Here is a 23,879-nt window from a genome sequence, read left to right as displayed (position 1 = left end):
GGTGGGTGCATTCTTGACTAGTTGCTTCTTGTCCTTTGCTTATTTATTATTGGTCATGAGAGGAGCTAAAACTAGATTGGCCTAGTTTTCCATTAAAGGAGACAGGATCAATCAAGATTTGATTGATCTGTGGGAAATAAAGCATGAATCATTGATTTGGCTTCCTTGCCACCGAAGATATTTCTATGGAGAAGTAGTGATCCAGAAATGTAAAGGAATTGTCACTACTCTTCAGGTATGGCTTTCTGTTCCAGGGTTATTACTGTAGTAATTTATTTGAATTAGCAATTAAGAATTGTCTCTTTTTCAAATCTTATAAGTAGTTTCTTTTAAGGCATTTCATTAACTGGCAGAATTGAATTGTATTCTAATTCTGAACTATACTGGCTTGTCTAGGTCTAGTTCAGAATATTTGAAATTATGAAATGAATAATGATGACTTGGTGGTTCTTTTATTTTTTGAAGAGGAGTTAGAGTTATTGGAAGAAAGGGTACCTCAAGTGATTGGATAGACAGATATAGGACTTTGGCTGTCTGTGAGTACAGTCCTCCTATAAATATAGAAGGAGGACTCTCCAAGGGATAAGGAGGCCTTTTGATTCTCTAGGATTAAGTACTTAATGCTTAAATTGTTTAACAGGGAGATTAAAAATATAGCAAGACTCGGTATACCCTGACTTTTGCTCAACAGTTTTATAAAAGCTGGACTGCCAGCATATGAAAAATGAAAATTATCACGTGTTCATCACTTTTTATTTTTAAGGAAAATAACTTGAAAGCAGAGACAATTATGGATTTAGTAACAGTTCAAGTGAAAAAACAATGTTGGTAGGTTCTAATAGGCTATAGGTGGGAAGCATGAGTTCTGACCCAAGGTTTTGCTGGACAATGTAACAAATCCTACTGAGATTAGGTCTAGAGGGGAAGAGAATGGAGATATGATGTTCTGGAAAGAAAGACTCTGGGTTAACAGAGAAAAGTTTAAACAATAAACCTTCTTCTACATAAGAAAGATTCAGCTCTATTCCTATCCAGCACAGCAGGTAGAAGGAACAGAAAGGATTAAGTACCAGATAGTCAACTCCATCTTAGTCACACCACAAGTCCATAAATAAGGATTTGCTAGCAACTTGTTACCCTGTACCTCATATCTAGGGACACTCAATAGATCCATATATCCAAGTTTCCACAGGAATTTGAGAAAAATCAAGAAAAAGATCACTTCTGTTCAGAATTAAGTGAAATTTCCCCTTTTAGTTCACACTTGTGGTGGTTAATCATAGAAAGAGTATCCTAGGCATAGATGCTATAAATTTGGGAAAATCAATTCCTATAGGGAAACATTTGACAGCTGCTATATGCTAATTATCCTGAACCATCTATGGATATGAAGAAAAATGGAATATTTGACTGTACAAATTTCCTTTATAATAATCTTATGTGACTCTTACAAAGGTGGAGAGAACCTGGAACAAAATAAATTTGTGCTTATCTTTGGGGCCTTGGGAGACCAGATATCCCATGGTCCAAGTGAATAATATGGGCTTATTGATAATGCCAATGATCTTATCCTGTGGCTAAGTCTTGTAAGTAGTTGTTTTCTTTCACTTGGGAAAATGTTCAGGATATTTTCATTGTCTTTTTCCAAGTTACCATAATTCTTCCTTAAATTGCTAATCTGATGTGCAGTGATCTAAAAATTATGGTGCCATTTCCTGAAGGGAGTCCAGCCTATATTGATGTGACTGACTGATGCGAATGTGGCCACATAGCCCAAAGGCCAGTTATGGATGGCTGCTCCCAGTAAGAGATTAAAGTTGGAACATCAACCCAAAGAAAAGGCAAGTTCTAACCTACTCAAGTTTTGGAGAATGCATTAGATTGGGAGAATTCACATGATTCCAAATATAGTCTATGAAAATTAATGACTCTCTTCCACAGTCATAAAAAGTTTCAGAGGTTTATTGGATTCTTTGGGTTCTAAAGAACCTGCATCCCCAACCTATGTATTCTGATAGTCCCCCATGTGTGAATTGCCTATAAACTTGCCTCTTTCAAATGGAGCCCAGAATTGGCTATAATCCTGGAAGAGCTAAAGTAGATTTTATTTAACAGTCCCCACCCCCAATAAGTCCTTTGAACCCTGTGGAGCCTATGTTTTCGGAGTCTTTGTCCATAAGAACTAGGCTGAGTGGAACGTTTGACAGATACCAAGGTTTAACCAAATTTGTTGTGTCCACGTGGGGTTTTCTTGGCAAAAAAATTAGAAGGATTTGACATTTCCTTCTCTAGTGGATTAGCAGAAAAGAGGTTAAATGACTTGCCTAAAGTCACGTATAGCTACTGGGAGTCTAAGGTCAGATTGACCTCAGTTCTTCCTGACTTCAGGCATGGAACTCTCATCCACTGAACCATCCATCTGACTCTGAACAGAGTAAAATACTATTAATTAGACATTTAGAGTCTTAAGATCCCTAAGTGACCACCTGCCACTGAAAAGCAATTCCCTGAATGTTAGTGGGTCCGTGGGGCTCCTGAAAAGATGACACTTGGCTAATATGATTACCCATCATCTAGAGTTGCCCATTATGAAATGGATGATGCAAAATAATCCCTTTAACAAGATGCATGGAAATATCTAACATGAATTTTTAACCAACAACAACAACATAAGAATTTCTTTTGCTGGACTATTGCTATTTGCTACAAAGGTTTTGTTTTTCTTTTAAATTGAGGGTAAGGGAAGGAAATAAAAAAAAAACCTTGTTAATTGAAAAACAAAATGGGGGGGGGCAGCTAGGTGAAGTAGTGGATAGAGCACCAGCCCACCAGCCCTGTAGTCAGGAGTACCTCAGTTCAAATCTAGCCTCAGACAACAATTACTTAGTTGTGTGACTTTGGGCAAATCACTTAACCCCATTGCCTTGCAAAAAAAAAAGAAAAATAAAAACAAAATGGGGGAAAGATCCATAGTATATAGGGTTCTATTGTTAAATTGAAATATTAGGGACTGTACTTATTTCAGCCCCCTTGTAGGTGTTAATCATTTTTATGAATAAGCTGTGTTTCAATCTCAGCTCTATCATTTTACCCCCCCCCACTACTCCCAACTGGCTCCTACCTACCAAGGATTTAGATCTTAAGGAATGCTGTTTGATGCCTTCATCCATTAAGATATACACAGCCAATCCTCAATATTCAATAATCCAGTAACAGGGGACACCCTGATGGATAGAAGTACTAACAAGCATTTCATTAATTCTTCCCATGTTAGTGAGCATGTTAGGGCCCATCAAAGATATCATATACCCTCTGATAACCTGAACACTCAGACTGATGCCCATGCAAGAAGAGGAAAGATTGAGAATTGTATCTATTATCAGTTTTGACAAAGGGATTGTGATGCTATTTCAATGGGAATGGAACCATATGATCCCCCAATTAAGGATGATACAGTTACATCTAGTCAATGATGCTTCTCTTGACAATTGAGTCATTTGCCTTTGAAATATGTGGTTGTCAACAATACCTCTCATAAACTGATTAATATTCTCCCCTTAGCTCAGGCAAGAAGTTTGCTCTTACTGAAGAGAATTTACTCAGGGTGCTGCTTCATCAAACACCATCTGAGTTTGTATAAAACATACTCTTCTTCTAAATGGGCACCTTTGCAGGTCCCTGTACTGGGGTACTTGATTTAGTAAAAAGTAGGTTCAACACGGGACTTGTCACTATCACATTTACTGGTTTTCCTTCTTCTAGGACATCCTCAGGCAGTTGGCATTGCTAAATATATTATGGTCTTCTAAATCAATGAGCACAAATCTACCACAAGATTATATACTGAATTATTTGGGGTTGAATGTGTTACCTCCCAGAAGCAGTGTCTTTGATAAATCAGTGTTACCCTAAGAAGAGGAAAGATTGTTCGTTGGTTTGCGGTTGTTTTTATCTAATCTCTAGAAAGATTCACTTTCTAAAAATACTTTTAGATAGAGTTTTAATTAATCCTTTCTGGCCTTCTTTATTTTGTCTCCTATCCAGACAACTAGACACTGAGGTTTCTGCACATCCAGAGGGTCCTATACAACCCTAGGAAGTGCTAGTTTTAAAAGATTATATTATTTTATCTTTTTACTATTTGTGTTGTTTCCCTTTAATGCTACTTATGCTAGATTTTTTCCCCCAAGATCAGAATTGTTTTAGGACCATTTTAGAGATGGAAGATTCATAAGAGAAATTTTGGGACCTTGCCATAAGAGTGGGATGTGGTAGGAATTGTATTTATTTTGTGTAGGCTGAATTGGTTTTCTGTTAATAGGCAGGAAGACTATCTTTAGAATTTGGTTAGTCTGAGGGAATAGGACTTAAAGAATTAGTTTGACTTCCTGAGGCCTAGTCTATGGAGAATTGGTGCTCTTCAATTTTAGAACAAGTCCCACTTCCACAGGATCACTTTCTATGGTGAATGTGAAAGCAGAATGGATTAATATTTTATCTGAAATAACAACAAAAAAACATATCTTTTTAAACATTACCCTAAATAAAGATGTTTTGATTGTATTTTGTGGTCCAACAAGTGTTGCACCACATTCCTATCACTGGACTAGCTTAAACTATTTCTGGCCAGAATATCCATGTCACAGTGTACCTAACTGTGGTTCTGTCCTAAGTTATCTTTTTTCCTTTTTACATTCTCTCTTTTGGTGATTTCATCAGATCCCATTAGTTCAATTACTCTCTCTATAATACTGTTTGCCAGATCTAGACTTTGTCCAGTTCTAGACTTTTTTCTTAGCTATAGTTCTATATCACCACTTGCCTACAGGATGTTTCTAACTGGATGCTTTGTAGGAATATTTAATTCAATTTGTCCAAAATAGAACATATTACGTTATCCCCATTCCCTCTTTCCAACTTTTGCTGTCAAGGGCACAGTCACCAAGACGTCATCTTCACTTCCTCACTTCTCCTTTCTTACTTCCTCACAATCTCCACAAATTCTTCTCAGATAGCCACACTTTAATTCAGAACTTCATTATCCATCTCCTAAATTATCATTAACTACGAAGGGTCTCCCTGCCTCAAGTCTCTTCCCCACTTCAATCCATCTTCCTTCTATCTGGTAAAACGAGCTTCCTAAAATCCAGCTCTGACAACACAAGGGATTTTCTATTATTTCTATTATCAATTATAAACACTTCTGTTTAATATTTAACTGTCTTCTCATTTTTGTATTCTTCTAGTCTTCTTATCCAATTCTCCCATCCCTAAACTCTTATGTTCCCCCCATCCCGACCTCCTTCCTGCTCCACACACATGGCTCTTCTTCTCTCAGACCTTAGTCTCTCTCTTCTCCTTGGAGTGCATTTTCTGTTCAACTCAGTTCAGTACCACCTTTTATATGAAGTCTTTCTAACTCTTCCTAAATGCTCTTCCTTCCCAAATTATACAGTATTCATTTTGCATGTATTAAATATATTCTTATTTAATGCCTCCATTCACTGGAACATAAACTCCTTAAGAACAAGAACTATTTCACTTTGTATTCCCATTGCTTAATATAGTCTCTGGCACATAGTAATGACTTAATAAATACTTGCTGACTAATTGATAAAGCCTGTTGGAAATGTACCTAAGAAATATCACAAAAAAAACATTTAATGACCTTTCTTAGATATGTTTTAGCCTTCTTGTTTTATCCCCATATTTTATTTATTTCTTGTGATTCATAGAAATATAAATACTATAATAACATGATAAATTCATTTAACTAAGTATATGATTACTCAAAATGAAGTGATAATGGTTTTTTTCTTAATTCTATCTAATCATCTATATTTCTTACAGTATCAATTGCCATTTCTATGGCCATGTTATCTTCTGTGTTTGAACATTTCATGAAATGCTTTAAAGCCTGCAACATAATAATAAATACATGAATAGAATTAACAAATAGTATAAAGAATTAAATCTATATTATCATAATATAGTCCAACAGAATTGAATAAAGTACATATAAAATATTAATATTTAATTAACAGATTATTTTAAGTAAGTTTATCACAGCAGTGATGAAAATCAAAAAAATTTTATCATAAATGTAGTTTATGAGCTGTCTGATTACATCAAGTTAACTTCAATTCATTTCCAATTAATTTTTTCACTATATTATTTTTCTCTATTGGACTGTCTTGCCCAAACTCAAAGTGAATTTTCTTCTTCCACAGTAGCTCAAAAATGTCTGACACTGGGTTCAATTAGTTAATTGTTAAAATTACTGATGATCTAGAAGGGAACAGCAATTGATGCTATTTAGTATAGCTATATTTTATTCATTAATTTCCCTTTTTAAAATTTCTTGTTTTTATTAATACATTTTGTCTTATGTAGACTTAATTCTAAATATATCCCTTTCCTTTCTCCTACCACATTTGTAGTTATCATTTGAAGTAGATTAAAAAGAAAAAAAAGGAATTTAGTAAATAATAACCAGCATATCAATCACATATAACAATATATGGTATATTTAACACTCAACAGAATGGCGGGTAGGGAATTTTCTCCACCCTTCTCTAGTCAATTTTTCACCCATAAATTCTCATATACTGTGAATGAACAAAATATGTTTTGAAGAGACAGAGACAGAGAGAGATGAGAGAGAGAGATAAGAGAAGTGGGACTTTGCAACAAGAAGATATAAGGAGTTAATCTGGGATAGTGATTGATATTAGTTTTAAACAGAATTTATAACTTTACATTAATTTAATTCCATAAATATTTACTATGCAAGACATTGTTTTAGGTATTGGGGGATGAGGGAGGCTGTGTATGAGCAGATATAATAAGCATGACAAAGACCCTATCCTTAAAGAGTTTATAATGCAAAGAGATGAGAGTAGAGATAAAAAGGTACATAAATAAAAATACTAATAAATGACATCATAAATGCCACAAGAAAGGGACAAAATATTATGGATGTTCAAATAGTGAGAGATCACATCTGGTTAGGATTTCTTGGAGAGTTGGGTTGCATTTGAACTCCCATTTTGAAGGATAAGATATCAATGGTAAAAGCTGTAAGGAGAAGACATTTCAAATAGAGGAAATGAAATGAACAAAATCATTGAGGTAGGAAATTACAAAGCGCATTTGTAATGAGTTATTTATTTTGCCTGATGCATAAAACTAATCCCTCTAGGAGAATATCATTCAGCTCAGCTGACTCATAAAGAAATTAATGACTTTTTGTTTTTTCTTTTTCAATTTGTCCTCTACATCTTGCAAATTTATATTCCTAAAGAATACATTATTACCTCAACTCAAGAAGCTTCAGTGACTCCCTATTGTCTCTAGTACAAAATATAAACTTTTCTGTTGAAAGACCTTCCCATTCTTGACCAATCAATTTTTTCAACCTTATTTCTTATAACTGCCTTTACTGCTTTCTATAATTTAGCTAAAATATCCTGCTTATCTACCCATCTACAAGACTCCATACTATGCCTCCATGCCTTTATGCAATGATCCTAATATTTGAAATATGCTCCCATCTTGCCTTCTCTGTAGGTGTTTCCTAATTCCACTCAATTATTAGAAATCTTCCCTTCCCCCAAATAAACTGCTTTGTATTTTACTTTGATCGCATGTTATATTTATTTATCTCTGTGCTTATTGTTTTCCCCTCAAATACAATATAAGTTTTGGTTTGGTGCCCTTAGGACCTCACACAACTGCCAGCTTTACACAAGGCCTGTTTTATCAATGCCTCTTGAATTACAAGTGCCCTAACCACATTCCTCCTCTCAAGGATCTTACCTTCCTTTACTAAGATTATCTATTCCCATGACTTCAGCTATCACTTCTATATTGATAATTCCCAAATCTAAGATTCCAGCCTTGAACTTTCTTGAACTCTAGAAATATATTCTTAACAACTCCATCTGAGTGTTCCAACAGTACTTTAACTTAATATCGATAAAATTTGACCCTCAAATTTGGTCATCTTTTGGATTTCTCTGCCCTTATCAATGGCACCACTATACTATGACTCATATTTGAAAATTCAGTGTTAACTTTATTGTCTGACTTTTCCCCTCAATCTCACTTCCAATAGTCAGTCAATACTTAATAAAATATTTATATTTATTAAGGCATACTTGATAAATATTTATGTAGGAGGTATCAGACCCTGTGCAAAATGTTGGAGATGGAAATAAAAGCAAAATGAAAGACAGCCCTTGCCCTCAAGGACTTTACATTCTAATGGGAAAAGATAAGACATAGAAGAACGGAAATGGGAATGAATGGAAATGCTCAGAAAGGTACAAGAGGCTAGAAGAACCTTTCTCAAAATGGAGAACTAAAGAACTGACCAGTAAGAGATAGTCTGCAGGAGCCTAACCAGTTGTCAACCTATATAGATCCTATCTCTTAAATATCTTAAATAAGGATTCTGAATAATAAATGCCTCACATTTGCTCACAAATATGAGAAGCTTTGAATCAGTAAGGATCTAGGTTCAGAACCCACCTCTAAATACAAGCTATTAACCTCTCTAAGCCTTATTCTCATTTTTAAAACACTGAGTAATTCAATGTTCTAATTTTATAACCAGTCTTCCCCACATCTTTAGTTTCTCATTAAACCTGACATACCACTGTCCAACAACCTTCTTAAGGGACAGGAATTTAGAAGAAAAGTCAATTCAAAATGAAGCAAGTGATTAAACAATTAGCAAACAGAGAGGAAATAAAGAATGTGTAGACTCCTTTTTTCAGATATGTGTCAGTGAAAAGGAAAAAAGAAACAGGATAATGTCTTGAGGAATTCATAGGATCCAGGAAAAGTTATGATTATAGTCCCAGTGTCATAGATCACACAATAGTTGTGTGATCTTAGTCCCAGTTTATCAGGGTCTGAATGACAGAATTTTAGAACACATCCTTACCCTACTTGGAACACCATTTTGAAGAGTTATAGATGTCTGCATGCCGAAACTGACTGATATGCCTCTGAATAAAATGGCAGGAAAATAGAAGAGTTTAATGCTTTTCTCTGCCTGAACCATCTCAATAATCTGTGAAGCACTACAACAAATTGTCTAACATTTGCTCATTTAGATGACATTACCTTGTACCTATTTAACACTCAGACTACCTGAGAACAATGTTTGTGTAAAATGGCTCCATAACCCAGACATGCTTATTTCAATATGGACCACTGCTTTCCTCCTGAATTTAGTTCTATTAACATTTCTGATCCAACTTTTTGATATGGATAAAACCATGGTGATGATTTTCTATGCCTGCTGTGGCTCTCCTCAAGTCTTTGTCCTCAAAATAATTTCTTACTCCACTGAAAAGGGTCCTGCCAAAAACATGTACTTAATATTTAAGTGAATTAAATAAAATAATTGATAGTTATTGAAATGTTGAATAGTTTATGATTTCATTTCATATCAGTGGCTCAATATGCACTGAAAAGGCAGAGAAAACCTTGGGGATCTATGTTGACCTCAATACTGTTTAGCACACCAAGTACAAACACATAAGCTTTAAATTTTAAAGAATTTCAAAGTCCATATACCAATAATCAAAGATAAAGTAGAAAATTAATTAATTAATTAATCAAGATTAGGGGTTCCTGGACAGGGTGCAACAGAAGAATGGTAAGACAAGAAAGTAGAGTTCTAGTGAGGGTAGTAATAAGTTGGATTTAGAGTTGTGGATACTGAAGTGTGAAAAGGGAATGGGAAACTGGGTTTGCATAGTCTCTTCCCCAGACTGCTGATACTCCAAAAAAAATAGGTCAAGATATTAAAAGAGATGGAGGAGGTAGACATCTTAGTGGTCTCAAATATCATGGGGTAAAGGGAACAGCAGAGCCTTTATAGGAATAAAATTTTATTGGTTTTGTAACATCATGGGAGAAATCTAATTATTAAATAGAGGGAAAAAAATAGAAACCAGCTAAGGATCACCAAAGTAAGGTGCAGAAAGACATAAGGAAAACCTGGAAATAAATTATGCAAACAATACTTCATTGATCTCATTTCTTCCAAAACAGTCTCATAAAATTAAGCCAATGATGTTTTCAATTAAAGACTGACCCGTGGATACTGGCCACACAGCAAAAAGAATTTTCCAGCTGAAAAATGTTTCTTTTCTCCTTCAAAATATAAAGCAATGCTCTGATAGTCTTCATTAGAGGTATCCTCAGAACCTATAATAGAGATAGTCTAAATGTAATTCTACATCTTCAAGCCCAGGAATATGTTAACACCGCTAACTCTTCCTACCCATCTCAAGTATCTTTCAGTCCAAATGGATCTATTCCTATTGAAACAAAGTATGGTCTTAAGTGACATTTTCAGTCATATAGAGTGACAAGGCAAAAAGGGGTCTTTGCAGGAGTTAGATCTGCATAAGTCTGCCAGGGAATATAAAGAAGTTATGTTGATATAAAAAAAAAATTAGAACATTACATTTCCTTCTTCCATATTATAAGCTTATCCTGCCCAGGGGGAACTGAGTTCACTTTAAATAAGCGAACTTTAAGTAAATAAAGAAGAAATTATTGATAATTATAGAAGGAATCATGATAAGAGGAAAGAAAATAGAAAAAAAGAGACAAAGGAGAAATGCTTTTGTACTGAAAGCACTTATAAAGTTTTATATGACATTTAAATGAAAACATTTTCATTAAAATTTCACAATATTTACCAATAATATCAGCATAAAGTTCCATCTGATTATGCTGTTGAGCCAGTGTGAAAGCTTCATTATTGCACTTGGACATAACCAGAAACTGAATAGCAGAACCATAGTCACCCAATTGGAGGAAGAATCTAATTCAAATAAAGATATATATGACATAAAAAAATTAATAAAAACCTAGCATATTTGGTTGAAAGCATGTTGCCTAGGTTTCAGAACTCTCCCTGATCATAATCCTAGCTCAATCCTCTTGCCTTCTGATTCATAAGAAACAATGGACACAGGCAGCAACTATCTGAGCAAATTCAACTGTCAACTTCTTTTACATATGCATATACATATACACACATACATATATATAAAACACACATACATATATATAAACACTGTCAATGATAGCCAACATTTATAACCAGAAAGCCAATTATAGAACAGTTCCAAAGAAAAAAATTAATAATAACATGATATATGATGATCTCCCCAAGACAAAGTTTAATTCCCCATCTTTTCCAATCACAGAATATATACATGGAAGTTAAAATAATCTCTTCATAGAAGACATGGAAGAAAAAGATTAAGACTATAAGTAGCACATAGGTAAGATTAACCTTGGAATCTCTGGAATTATATTAGAATAGGTTGAAGGGGATAAAAAAAGTTTTGCTAGTGACAAACTTAAGAAACTTAAGAACTTAAGTAAATAAACTTCCAAAATAAGTTTTTCATCTAACTTTTCAAGGATTCACTAAATATGATCCCCAGATATTCAGAAGCAATCTCTTTAGCAACCCACACCAGAAACCAAGAAAAGGAAGAATTACTATTCCACAGATTATGATTAGTTAAGATATGTGGCACACTAAGTTTGTCCTTCAGTACCTACATATCATGGACAGGCAATGAGGCAGAAAATAAGGTGGACAGAACTGAATAGGAGCCAGGATTTTTTTTTCCATTTATTTATTTATTTATTTGTATTTGGTTTTGACTGGGTTTTTTTGAGTTTTACAATTTTTCCCCCAATCTCGCTTCGCTCCCCATCCCCCACAGAAGACAGTCTAATAGTCTTTACATTGTTTCCATTCTATACACTGATCAAAATTGAATCTGTTGAGATAAATCATATCCTTTTATTCTTATATTCTCTACTTTTTTGTTTTTTTTATTTATTTTTATTCTCATTTTGTACAAATGTTTTTTACATTAATAAAATATTCTTGTTTACAAGTAAACAAAATACCCCTCCCCCCACCATGAATATAGACAGACTTGCTCGGGTGAAAAAAGTAAAGGGGAGAGAAAAAAATTAAAATAAAAAAAAATAATAATAATAATTGTAGGTATGGCCAGGTGGCACAATGGACGAAGGACCAGCCCTGGAGCCACGAGCACCCGAGTCCATATCCAGCCTCATAAACCCAACAATCACCCAGCCATGTGACATGCAAGCCACCCAATCCCCACTGCCCTGCAAAAACCAAAATGAAGAAAAAAAAGAACCAAAATAAAATAAAATAGTAATAATAGTAGGGGTGGCTGGGTGGCAGAAAGAGCATTGGCCCTTGAGCCAGGAGCACCTGGGTCCAAATCCGGCCCCAGACACCCAAAGATCACTCTGCTATGTGGCCCCAGGCAGGCCATCCAGCCCTACTTGCCCTGCACTCTCCCCCAAATAATAATAACAAAAAATGTGCTTCAGTCTTTGTTCCAACACCAACAACTCTGCCACAGGTGGATCACATTCTTTATGATGAGTCCATCACAAAAGTTACTTCCATATTTTTCCACCGTTGCCATTGCTGATTGCCAACTCCCTCCATTCTTATTTCTCCACTACCATGTACTATATTTTCTCTCTCCTTTCACTATGACTCTGCTGTAGGGTAGCTGAGTGGCGCAGCAGACAGATCCCTGGTCCTGGGGCCAAGAAGCCCTGAGCCCCCATACCACCCCTTAGGCCCAGAATCCACCTGGCCCTATGGTCCTGGGCAGGCCATCCAATCCCAGTCCCTTGCAAGAAGTGAAAAAGAAAATGTGTTATATCTGACCACTGTCCCCCCATGGTCCATCCTCTCCTCCTTTATTCACATCTCCACCCCTTCCCCCTGCCCCCCCCTCCTTCTTACTCCAGATGTCTATACCCCATTGAGTATATTTGCTGTTTCCTCTCCTAGCCATCTCTGATGAGAGCAAAGGTTCCCCCCATTCCCCCTTGCCTCCCCCCCTTCCATATCATTGTAATAAAAAAATTTTATTATGTGAAATATCTTGGACTATTCCCCCTCTCCTTTTTCTTTCTCCCATTCCATTTCCCTTTTTTTCTGCTGACTCCATTTTTACACCATATTTTATCTTCAAATTCAGCTTTCTCCTGTGCTTCAACTATAAAAGCTCCCTCTACCTGCTCTATTAACTGAGAAGGTTCATATGAGTATTATCAGTGTCATTTTTCTATGCAGGAATGCATGCAGTTCATCCTCATTAAGTCCCTCATATTTTCCCCCTCTCCTCCAATCTCCATGCTTTACCTGAGTCCTGTATCTGAAGATCAAACCTTGTGTTCAGCTCTGGCCATTCCAAAAGGAACATTTGAAATTACCCTGGTTTGTTGAAAGTCCATCTTTTTCCCTGGAAGAGGACATTCAGTTTTGCTGGGTAGCTGATTCTCGGTTGCATTGTAAGCTTTTTTGCCTTCCAGTATATTGTATTCCAAGCCCTACGACCTTCCAATGTAGTTGCTGCTAAGTCCTGTGTGATCCTGACTGCAGCTCCACGATATTTGAACTGTGTCCTTCTGGCTGCTTGTAATATTTTCTCTTTAACTTGGGAGTTCTGGAACTAGGCTATAATATTCCTAGGGGTTGGTTTTTTTGCGATCTCTTTCTCAGGGGATCGGTGGATTCTCTCCATTTCTATTTTGCCCTCTGCTTCTAGAATATCAGGGCAATTTTCCTGTAGTAATTCTTTGAAACTGATGTCAAGGCTCTTTTCCTGATCATGACTTTCAGGTATTCCAATAATTTTTAAATTATCTTTCCTAAGTCTGTTTTCCATATCAGTTGTTTTTTCAATGAGATATTTCACATTTTCTTCTAATTTTTCATTTTTCTGGTTTTGAAGTATTGATTCCTAATTTCTGGTAAATTCATCAATCTCCCTGAATTCTATTCTTTGTCTGGAGTATTTGTTCTCCTCAGAGATTTTTCTTATCTCTTTTTCCATCTGGCCAATTTTGCTTTTTAAAGCATTCTTCTCCTCAATAACTTTTTTGAACTGTTTTATCCATTTGACCTAAGCTGGATTTTAGCATGCTATTTTCTTCAGCATTTTTTTGGATTTCCTTGACTAAGCTGCTGACTTCATTTTCATGTTTTTCCTGCATCTCTCTCCTTTCTTTTCCCAGTTTTTCTTCCAACTCCTTCATTTGATTTTCAAAGTCTTTTTTGAGCTCTGTCATGGCCTGAGCCCAATTTCTGTTTTTCTTGGAGTCTTTAGATGCAGGAGCTTGTGCTTCCTCATCTTCAGACTGAGTATTTTAATCCTTCTTGGGCTCATTTGCAAAATATTTCTCAATGGTCTTCCTTTTGCTTCTTTGCTTGCTCATTTTCCTAGCCTAAGCCTGCTTTGGGGTGCTTCCTGAGCTTTTGGGACACTCCCACAAGGGTCTCAGTGTGTGAGGCTCTGTCCTCCCTCCTGGTCTGTGAATGACCATAAGTGCCCCCCTCTGCCACAGGGCTGAGGTGGGGGGGCCCTGCTGTTCTATGGGGGGGCCTAGACTGTGATCAGGATCTGAATGTGGTCAGAGCCCCAGAGTCCTGTTCCAGGGGCAGAGGACAGAGCTCTGCAGTCTCTCTCTCTTCACTCCCCTCCCTCAGCTCAATGGGCTCATGCCCTGGGGGCTCCTGCCTACCGGCTCCACCTGCTTCTGTTTCTGGGTCTGGGCTGCTGAAAGACCATGTTGCTGGCTGTGTGCCCTGAGGGCTGGGCTCCACGTGCTCGCTCTGGCAGAGGTCCCCTGCTGTTCCCCCACCTTGTGCCCCGTGCTCCCTGGGTACAGCTCAGGAGACTCCCCCGCTGCTGTGAGCTGAGACCCCCAGAGCCCTGGGGCTGCCTCCGGGAGGCTGAAGTTCTTTGGCTCTGGCAGGCCACCCCTCTGGCAGACCGCCCCTCCGACACCGGGGAGCAGAGCCTTTCTACTCTTTTCTAGGTTACATTGAGTAGGAGAACTGCCTCACTGGGTCCCTTTGTGGGTTCTGTCTCTTGAAAGTTTAGTTAGAGTCCTTAGCTTATGAGTTTTATCAGAGAGCTCCTAAGACTCGATCCCTTCTTGTCGCCATCTTGGCTCCACCCCTCCAGGATTTTAAAAATAAAAAGTGATGAATAAAACATTTGATGAATATAAGTAGACTAAAGAATATCACCAATGATGATTTGCATGTAAGAAGTATAAAAGATAACATGATAGGAAAAAAGGTAACAGACCAGTTAACATACATATACACACATAAAAATTTTAAGACCTAAAGAAGATCATCATGGGGTGGCTAGTTGGTGTAGTAAAGCACGGGCCTTGAAGTCAGGAGTACCTGGGTTCAAATCCAGTCTCAGACACTTAATAATTACCTAGCTGTGTGGCCTTGGGCAAGCCATTTAACCCCATTTGCCTAGCAAAACTAAAAAAAAAAAAAGTTAAATATCCAAAATAGAAGAAAAATCATAAGTAGAGTAAGAATTATGGCAGGTGAAATGAGCCAAACATCTAGTACAGAAGTACTATTATTAAACATTTAAAAAAAGAAAAATAAGGGAGCCAGGAAAAAAAAAATCTGATTTTGTTATTGCCTCAGAGGTTTCCTGTTTCTTCCCTTTTCCTATCTCATTCTGTATTTCTAAATCCTTTGATGTTAATGAATTAGTTGCCTCTATCTCCCCATTTTCTTGGAATTCTTCTTTCTTACAAAGACAGCAGACAAGAAATAGTTTGACCACATGACATTTCTATCCTACTGAAATCTAGTAATATTATATTCAATTCATTACAATCATTACATTTTCAGTTATACTATCTTAACTCAAACACAAACTTTCCCTTAAAAATATTTTTAAATATAACTTAATATATCAGTTTTCCACTATGCAAAAAAAGAGTAGTTTTTCAGCACTGAGGCACTGCCATTCCCCACTATTGTACTTAATATCGTATAGATAGGAAACCTTAGACGGTATTAGCTATATTTAAATGTAGAATAGACATGGAGAAATTAGAAAGACAAAGGGCCTTTTTAATTTGTTAGATTGATCTAAAATATATCTTCTAAAGTTCTACATTTTAAATATAAAATTTCTTTTAAGTCTTCCCCCATTAAGAATTCAACTGAACAAATATAAAAAGACCAAATCCATTATCCAGACAGTTAAGATCTTTCAGTCACTCCTACCTATGTATCTCTCCAGTCTTACCCCATACTACCTGTCAGTTATTTTTTTGCTCCAGTTTAACTAAACTATTTATGATTTCCTAAACATAACTCCCAGTTTACTTCCATGAGAGATAGCAAGATTTGACTAGACTCGGGAGTCAGGAACTGGGTTCAAGTCCTGCCTTTGACATTTACTGTGACCATGTGCAAATCACATAAGTTTTCTAAGTTTCAGCCATCTCTCATATAAATTAAACAGAAATTGTTATCTACACATCTTTGCCCCTGCTATTTTGAGGGTCTAGAATGTCCTCCATCTCCATTTAATGAAGTGCTCAAACTTTTCTTCAAAGTCTAGTTCAAATACTGATTGTAACACAAAGCAATTCTTGAAATTTGAAATGATCCCTCTTTCATCTAAACTCTTGAGTACCTTTTTAATTATACTTCAATTCGAAGATCATATTATATATGCAAGGCACTGTTCTAGGTACCGGACATGGGAAAACAAAAGCTGTCCCTGCCTCCAAGGAGCTCAAATTCTACTGAAATACAAGTAGAGCCAAATGAAAAATCAAAATGTTCCGGGGATTTTTGAGGAAAGAGAATGTATTAATAACAAAGGGAACTGGAAGGATTATGTGGAACCTTGAAAGAAAATAAGGTTTCTGAGTGATCGAGTTGAAGACATTGTATATTTTAGATCTGAATAAAAAGTCTTATAGCCAATGAGATCTGGGTTGAAATTCCACCTGACTAGCTATGTAACCACTGGAAAAATCACTTAACCTGAGTCTTCTTCCTATCTGTAATATGGAGATAATAATACTTTTAGTACAGCTACATAACTGATGAGATTACTGTGAAGCTCAAATGATATAATTTATGTAATGTTCTTTACAAGCTTCAAAGAATTATAAAAATGTTGGTAAAAGTTTTTACTGTTACTCCATTCTTTTTATATTTTTCAGTGGTCTTCCTCCTGAAAAAGTTCTAGGACAAGTTATTATCTATTATACCCAATGTTCTATGGACTATTACACAAAAGTATAAAATAGCTAGCTACTTTTGTGATGAATAAAAGCAGCAAGATGCAAAATATTTTTCTTCAGCCTCCCTAAAAAGCATCTACAATACCAAAGATGGCAAGAATAACAGTACAGGGTCTATATCCTGAAGAGATCATGAAAAAGGTAAAAACATCACTTGTACAAAAATATTAATAGCAGCCATGATTGTGATGGCAAAGATTTGGAAACTGAGTGAATGTCCATCAATTGGGGAATGGCTGAACAAATTGTGTATGTTGTGTATGTTATGGAACACTATTGTTCTATTAGAAACCAGGAGGGAATGGGAATTCAGGGAAGCCTCAAAGGATTTGCATGAACTAATGCTGAGTGAGATGAGCAGAACCAGAAGAACACTGTACACCATAATAGCAACATGGGATTGATGATCAACCTTAATGGACTTGCTCATTCCATCAGCACAAAAATCAGGCACAATTTTGGGTTATCTGTGATGGAGAATACCATCTGTATCTAGAGAAAGAATTGTGGAGTTTGAACAAAGACCAAAGACTATTACCTTTAATTTAAAAAAAAACCTGCTATCTTATTATGTAATTTTGCTATCTCTGATACTTTTTTTTCCCTTAAGGATATGATTTCTCTCTGATCACATCCAGCTTAGATCATTGTATACCATGGAAACAATGTAAAGACTAACCGACTGCCTTCTTGGTGGGGAGGGGGGGAGCAAGATTAGGGGGAAAATTGTGAAATTCAAATTAAATAAATAAACAAAAATAAACAAATGAATAAATAAAATAATTAAAAAAGAATAATGGTACAAACTTGTATCCAGTTTCCACAAAATTCTGACCATCTCAATCCAAAGTTTTTTGTTGTATGTAGTTCCTCTCAACAGTTCAGAGGTCTAAGACAATCCTGGAAACCTTTGATAAACAATGCCATCCTCATCCATAGAGGGAAAAAAAACCAAACCACAGAATATGAATGTATACTATGTTCAATTTTTTAAAACTTTTCTTATGTTATTCTTTCCTATCTCAACATTTCCTTTCTTTTCCCTTCATCCTAATTCCTCTTGCACAAAATGACTAATATGTAAATACGTTAAACAAGAAATATACATATACAACTTTTACTAAATTGTTAACAGACAGGGAGATAAGGGAGGGAAGGGAAGGTGGTAGAAAAATGTATAAGTTAGATATTTTGGAGATGGATGATTGCTGAAAAACTACCAAAGCATGTAATGGGGAAAAATAAAATAAAATATCAATTTAAAAATATTCCCAAGTGTTTGTGGCTCAATATCAATTATGAGTTACTGAAGCAATGGTTCAGGTTGTGATTAAAAATTGAGTTCTAGGGCGGCTAGGTGGCATAGCGGATAAAGCACTGGCCTTGGAGTCAGGAGTACCTGGGTTCAAATCCAGTCTCAGACACTTAATAATTACCTAGCTGTGTGGCCTTGGGCAAGCCACTTAACCCCATTTGCCTTGCAAAAAAAAAAAAACTAAAAAAAAAAAAATTGAGTTCTAGTTGAAGTATTCCAGGATTTTTAGACATCTATATCTGAAGGATAGGAATTTGAAGGATAGGATCTGTTAGCCCATGAAAGATAAGATTCTGATGCAAAATTCTAGCCAGCATTGTTTCACTAGGTATTCAGTAAATGTTCAATTTTTATAGCCTTCGGTGATGTATTACACAGTCTCTACCATTTCTTTGCACTAGGTTCAGGCTACTTAAGGGTAAACCTTCCAAAGTTTCTAGTGGTAATGATCAGGTTCTGAATTGTTATCATAAATTCCTCCTTTCCATAAGCAAATCTGAATAGCCTGCCATTTATTCAATGCTTCTTTGTTAATATACTGTTAACTAAGTTCATGTGAATCTTGCCTTTGGAGGGTCTTTTGATTCCACTCTTTTATCTTAATCCTTAAACAGACATCATCCAGAAGTCACTTTTCATTACATTTAAGAATCCAATGGCAAATACCTATTATCAGTCTTTACTATTGCTCAGTGAAGTGATATCTGTTTACTCCAAAACTGTTTCTTAGGGTAACGGGTAATATGTTTCATCAATATCCTAAAGGTTTCTGTTAGGTACTCTCACAGGATCACAAATCTACAAGGGACCTCATAGCCCATGTAGTGTAACTCTTTTAATTTGATGAGGCCAAGGGTCACACAAATAGAAAGCATCAGTCATTTGCTTCTAGAGTTAGAGTTAGTGCTCTTTCCATTCTTTACATAATCTCCATGTTATGTCCATTTTACAATTTTAAAAGAACACAATAAGATCAGTATTGCATAACTATTCATTTCTTCAAAATGTATTCTTCACATTCTGCTTTGATGTTAGAATGCCAGTAAGTCACTTAACATATTCATTCATAGATTTCTAATTGATATCTTTATACTCAATGTGTGTGTCTTAGAGAAGACAGAAAGACTTCTATCATCTTTATTCATTTGTTAAATGTGACTTCTGGATTCATACTTGAAGACTTTAGCCTATTTTTCTTTGGCATACATTAAAATTCTTATACTTATCAAGTTCATATGACAATTTGAAAACAGTAGAGAAAGATTTCACAAGATAAAGGAACTGTCTTAATTTGCTTTTTTCCCTTATGGCTAGGCATCTTTATATTTAATCCATACATGGCAAGTGAATAGCAAAATATTTTGGTTACACTTCCTCTTTAATTTGGAAATCATAATTAAATTTATTTTGGAGAAATGATAACAGATTTTCTTATGGTAGGAAGACTCATAATGGGTTCAAACTGTCAACCTAAAAATGAGATTTAATATGATTTGACATTATTTTTGCTGATAGCATATTTTTTTTAGGTTTTTTTCAAGGCAATGGGATTAAGTGGCCTGCCCAAGGTCACACAGCTAGGTAATTAAGTGTCTGAGGCTGGACTTGAACTCAGGTACTCCTGACTCCAGGGCCAGTGCTCTATACACTGTGCCACCTAGCGGCCCCTGATAGTATATTTTAAATAGAGAATAGTTTTCCTCATGAGCATCAAATATTCTGACATTCTCACTATCTCTGGGTCTATTTTATATATTTGCAGTGTATTAATAAGCCACAGATATGCAACTGAGCAGAAGAGTTTTGCAACCGAGTCAAAAGTTTTTTTTTATTAAAGATTTTATTTATTCTGAGTTTTACAATTTTTCCCCTAATCTTACTTCCCTCCACCCCCCCCACAGAAGGCAATGTGTTATTTACATTGTTTCCATGGTTTACATTGATCCAAACTGAGTGTGATGAGAGAGAAATCATATCCTTAAGGAAGAAACATGAAGTATAAAAGATAGTAAGATCAGACAATAAGAAATCAGTTTTTTTCCTCCTAAATTTAAGGTAATAGTCCTTGGTCTTTGTTCAAACTCCACAGTTGTTTCTCTAGATACAGATGGTATTCTCCATTGCAGAGAGCCCAAAATTGTCCCTGATTGTTGCACTGATGGAATGAGTGAGTCCATCAAGGTTGATCATCACCCCCATGTTCCTGTTAGGGTGTACAGTGTTTTTCTGGTTCTGCTCATCTCACTCAGTATCAGTTCATGCAAATCCCTCCAGGCTTCCCTGAATTCCCATCCCTCCTGGTTTCTAATAGAACAATAGTGTTCCATGACATACATCTACCACAGTTTGCTTAGCCATTCCCCAATTGAAGGACATTTACTTAATTTCCAATTCTTTACCAAGTCAAAAGTTTTACAATAATCAATACATATAACATAAAAATTATGATTCTTTTAGAAGTTTCTTCAATATTAACAAAATCTCTACCAAGGTTTTTGAATCTGAGGAAATTTTTGGCATGGTTTTTGGTTATAAAACCAATATATTGTTTTCTTGTTTTTATAGATTTTTTTTAGTGATACATGCTATAAATGTGACATATATAACCATGTAAATGGACTATGCTTAGAAGTAATAATGGATGGCATTATTATTATTATTATTATTATTATAAGGATTACTATTTTATTACTATTGCTATTATAAACATAGAATCAGGAGCTGACATCTTGACTTTGCAAAATAGCTAATATTTGATTTTGATTGTAGTATAAAGAGAATTAAAAGAAGTAGTAACATGAAATAAGGCTAAAGAGGTCAGTTGGGGATGAATTGTGAAATGCCTAAAACAACAGAATAAGGAGTTTGTATTAGATCTAGTTGGAACCCATCAACGGCTTTTGAAGATGTTAAGTCTATGCTTGGTGAAGAGTATTTTGATCGCTGTAAGAGAAATTAGAGGCACAGAGTCTACCTGGGAGCCTATATCAATATTCCAGGCAAAAGATGCTGTAAACCTAACTAAATTATAGTAGTGAATAAAAACATATTTTGGAAATAGAATTCAAGAACAACTTGACGACAAGATATGTGAGTAGAAAGAAAAAAGTCAAAGATAACTCTAAAGTTATGAGCCTGGACTGAGAGAATCTTATTGTAGGATCTGAACATATGTCCCATCTTACTCCCCTATAAATCTGGCCTTTTAATACTGTATATTTTACCCCAAGGAAGTTACAACATGACTATTATATTACCTGGCTACCATTTTGGCTCCTTCAAGAGACTGGGTTTCCCTCACAACACTAACAGCTTTTTCAGGATTACCAAGATGGTCCAAATATATACGTATTACATTATCCCATTGCTTGGCATTTTTATAAGCCACAACAGCTTCTTTATATCTGGAATAAACAATGGGCATGTCTTAAACTTTAAATATTTCTTTAAAGAATTAGAAGCCTATAATACAAAATATGATCTTTCCAATATCACTATTCTAATTTCCCTGTTTCCTTTATTCTTAATTTTTACCCTCCTCTTTCTAGTTATTTCTTCTTTCTCCTGTTTCCATCACAATTATTTGCAGTGTTTTTCTTTTGTTATCCTGTTGGCAAATTCTTAGCAGAGAACAGTTTCAGAATCACTGCACCTGTCTACCTGAAGAGAAGACATGACTATTTGAGGCTACATTGTCTGTATGGCACTTGAGAACTTTTATTGGGGGTCCAATATGTAATTCAAAAGGAATCAAATTTCAAAATAAGGAATATTCAAAGTGTTAACTAAAGGATTTTCAAATGAATGCCTATAACTTCAGCCTAGAGCTAGCTATTCATGCAAATAATATAAAACCTAAATATACTTTGAAGTGATATCACAAGCTATTTTAATGTTATTTAGATAAACTCCAGAAAGGTAGATATTTATATCTTCATGAAAACTGAATTCTCTTTAAATAATATTTCATGTATATCTTTCCTGATATTTTGTAAAAATAAAATGTTTTCTGAAATGAAACTTGCCTTCCATCTGCTTCCTTTGATTTGGCATACTGTATGTGCACTTTTGGAGAAGACACATGTGGAAGTAACTCACCAACTTTTGCCCTAGAAAAAAAAGGAATTAATAAATTGATATACACTTGAACCAAAATTTGCTTTCACATTTTTCTTATACCTTTCACCCATAAATCAATGTGCAACAATTCTTTTATTTTAAAACATATATAACAGTAATAAAGTTCTTAGAAAAATCTTACAAATCTTCACCATTTATTGTTATTTAAGAAATCAGGAGAAATGTTGTTTAATATTTAAACTTGAGGGGTGGCTAGGTGGTGCAGTGGATAGAGATAATTACTTAGCTGTGTGGCCTTGGGCAAGCCACTTAATCCCACTGCCTTGCAAAAAAAAAGAATATTTAAACTTGATGCCACTTTTCATACTATGTATATTTCATTATTTAGTGAGTTTGTCTCATCAGCAGCTAAGTTTAGCAGACCAACTTTACTAAAATAAGACAGGAGACAGTTCTGAAATTCATAAAGCCAAAGATATTATAAGGAAATAGGGAGGTCATCAAGAAATACTTGTGTTAATTGAAAAGAGAAGAACAGTGTCATGGAAAGTTTCTTTCACTCTTAATAATTAATGGTTTTAAAATTTCATTGTACTTTCATTTCCTTATCATTTCTATGATTATTTCTAAGTATGACCATATGTCACTCTCCAACCCCTCTCACACTGAGAGAACATTTTGCTCTGAATTGCTTTACTCATTTTTATAAACAACTCTGTACTACATATAGTCATATCAAATCCTTACCAGTTTTTACATCGGATATATACAGAGGCAGCTTTATCATAATATTGTCCTTTTTCATATAACTGAGCAGCTTCTGAAAATTGCTATAATAAAAGAAAGTTATTTGTAATGAAAAAATCCATTAGTTATTCACTTAATTATATAACTTTCAAAGAATACCTTCATGCTCTCCAGAATTGCTCCACAGTCCTTTTTCAGCAGTCTGCTAGGATGTTTAACAGCTTGATTAACCCCTCGACGAATATCTCCCATGCGAATGGACATCTGAGCTACTCCAGCTTGACAGGCTTCATCATGTTCTTGATACTTAAATTTCAGAGTGAGAAAATATCTTTCATTTTTTCAAAAAAAAGTTTTAAAAAAGTTAATGGAAATATGGGAACAAACATTTTTCAAAAAGGAGCACAAATTATTTTATATTTTATTTTTATAAAGTTTTTAATTATATAAAAGTATATAAAAGTAATTGACCTGGAATTTTATTTTCCTATTTGAACATAGAATTTCATCAAAATCCAAAACAAATTTTTCCATACTTTGAAAATAT

General features: G+C 35.3%; 1 protein-coding gene across 6 annotated transcripts in view; it reads right to left on the bottom strand.

Moving 5' to 3' along the window:
• Nucleotides 1-23,879, bottom strand: part of LOC141518002 (WD repeat-containing protein 19-like) — a 192,938-nt gene that overhangs the window by 52,013 nt on the left and 117,046 nt on the right. For all 6 annotated transcript variants that reach the window (XM_074229620.1, XM_074229621.1, XM_074229622.1 and 3 more), the window contains 7 exons: nt 23,492-23,638; nt 23,333-23,415; nt 22,531-22,614; nt 21,763-21,909; nt 10,725-10,849; nt 10,112-10,224; nt 5,849-5,917 (listed from right to left, as the gene is read on the bottom strand). In XM_074229620.1, coding sequence (XP_074085721.1) covers nt 5,849-5,917; nt 10,112-10,224; nt 10,725-10,849; nt 21,763-21,909; nt 22,531-22,614; nt 23,333-23,415; nt 23,492-23,638 — 768 coding nt within the window. The remainder of the gene's footprint in view (nt 1-5,848; nt 5,918-10,111; nt 10,225-10,724; nt 10,850-21,762; nt 21,910-22,530; nt 22,615-23,332; nt 23,416-23,491; nt 23,639-23,879) is intronic.

Source organism: Macrotis lagotis, chromosome 3 (assembly GCF_037893015.1).
Source record: "Macrotis lagotis isolate mMagLag1 chromosome 3, bilby.v1.9.chrom.fasta, whole genome shotgun sequence".
Lineage (NCBI taxonomy): Eukaryota > Metazoa > Chordata > Mammalia > Peramelemorphia > Peramelidae > Macrotis > Macrotis lagotis.
Note: the sequence above shows the minus strand (reverse complement) of the source record. Positions and strands in the feature narration are given on the sequence as shown.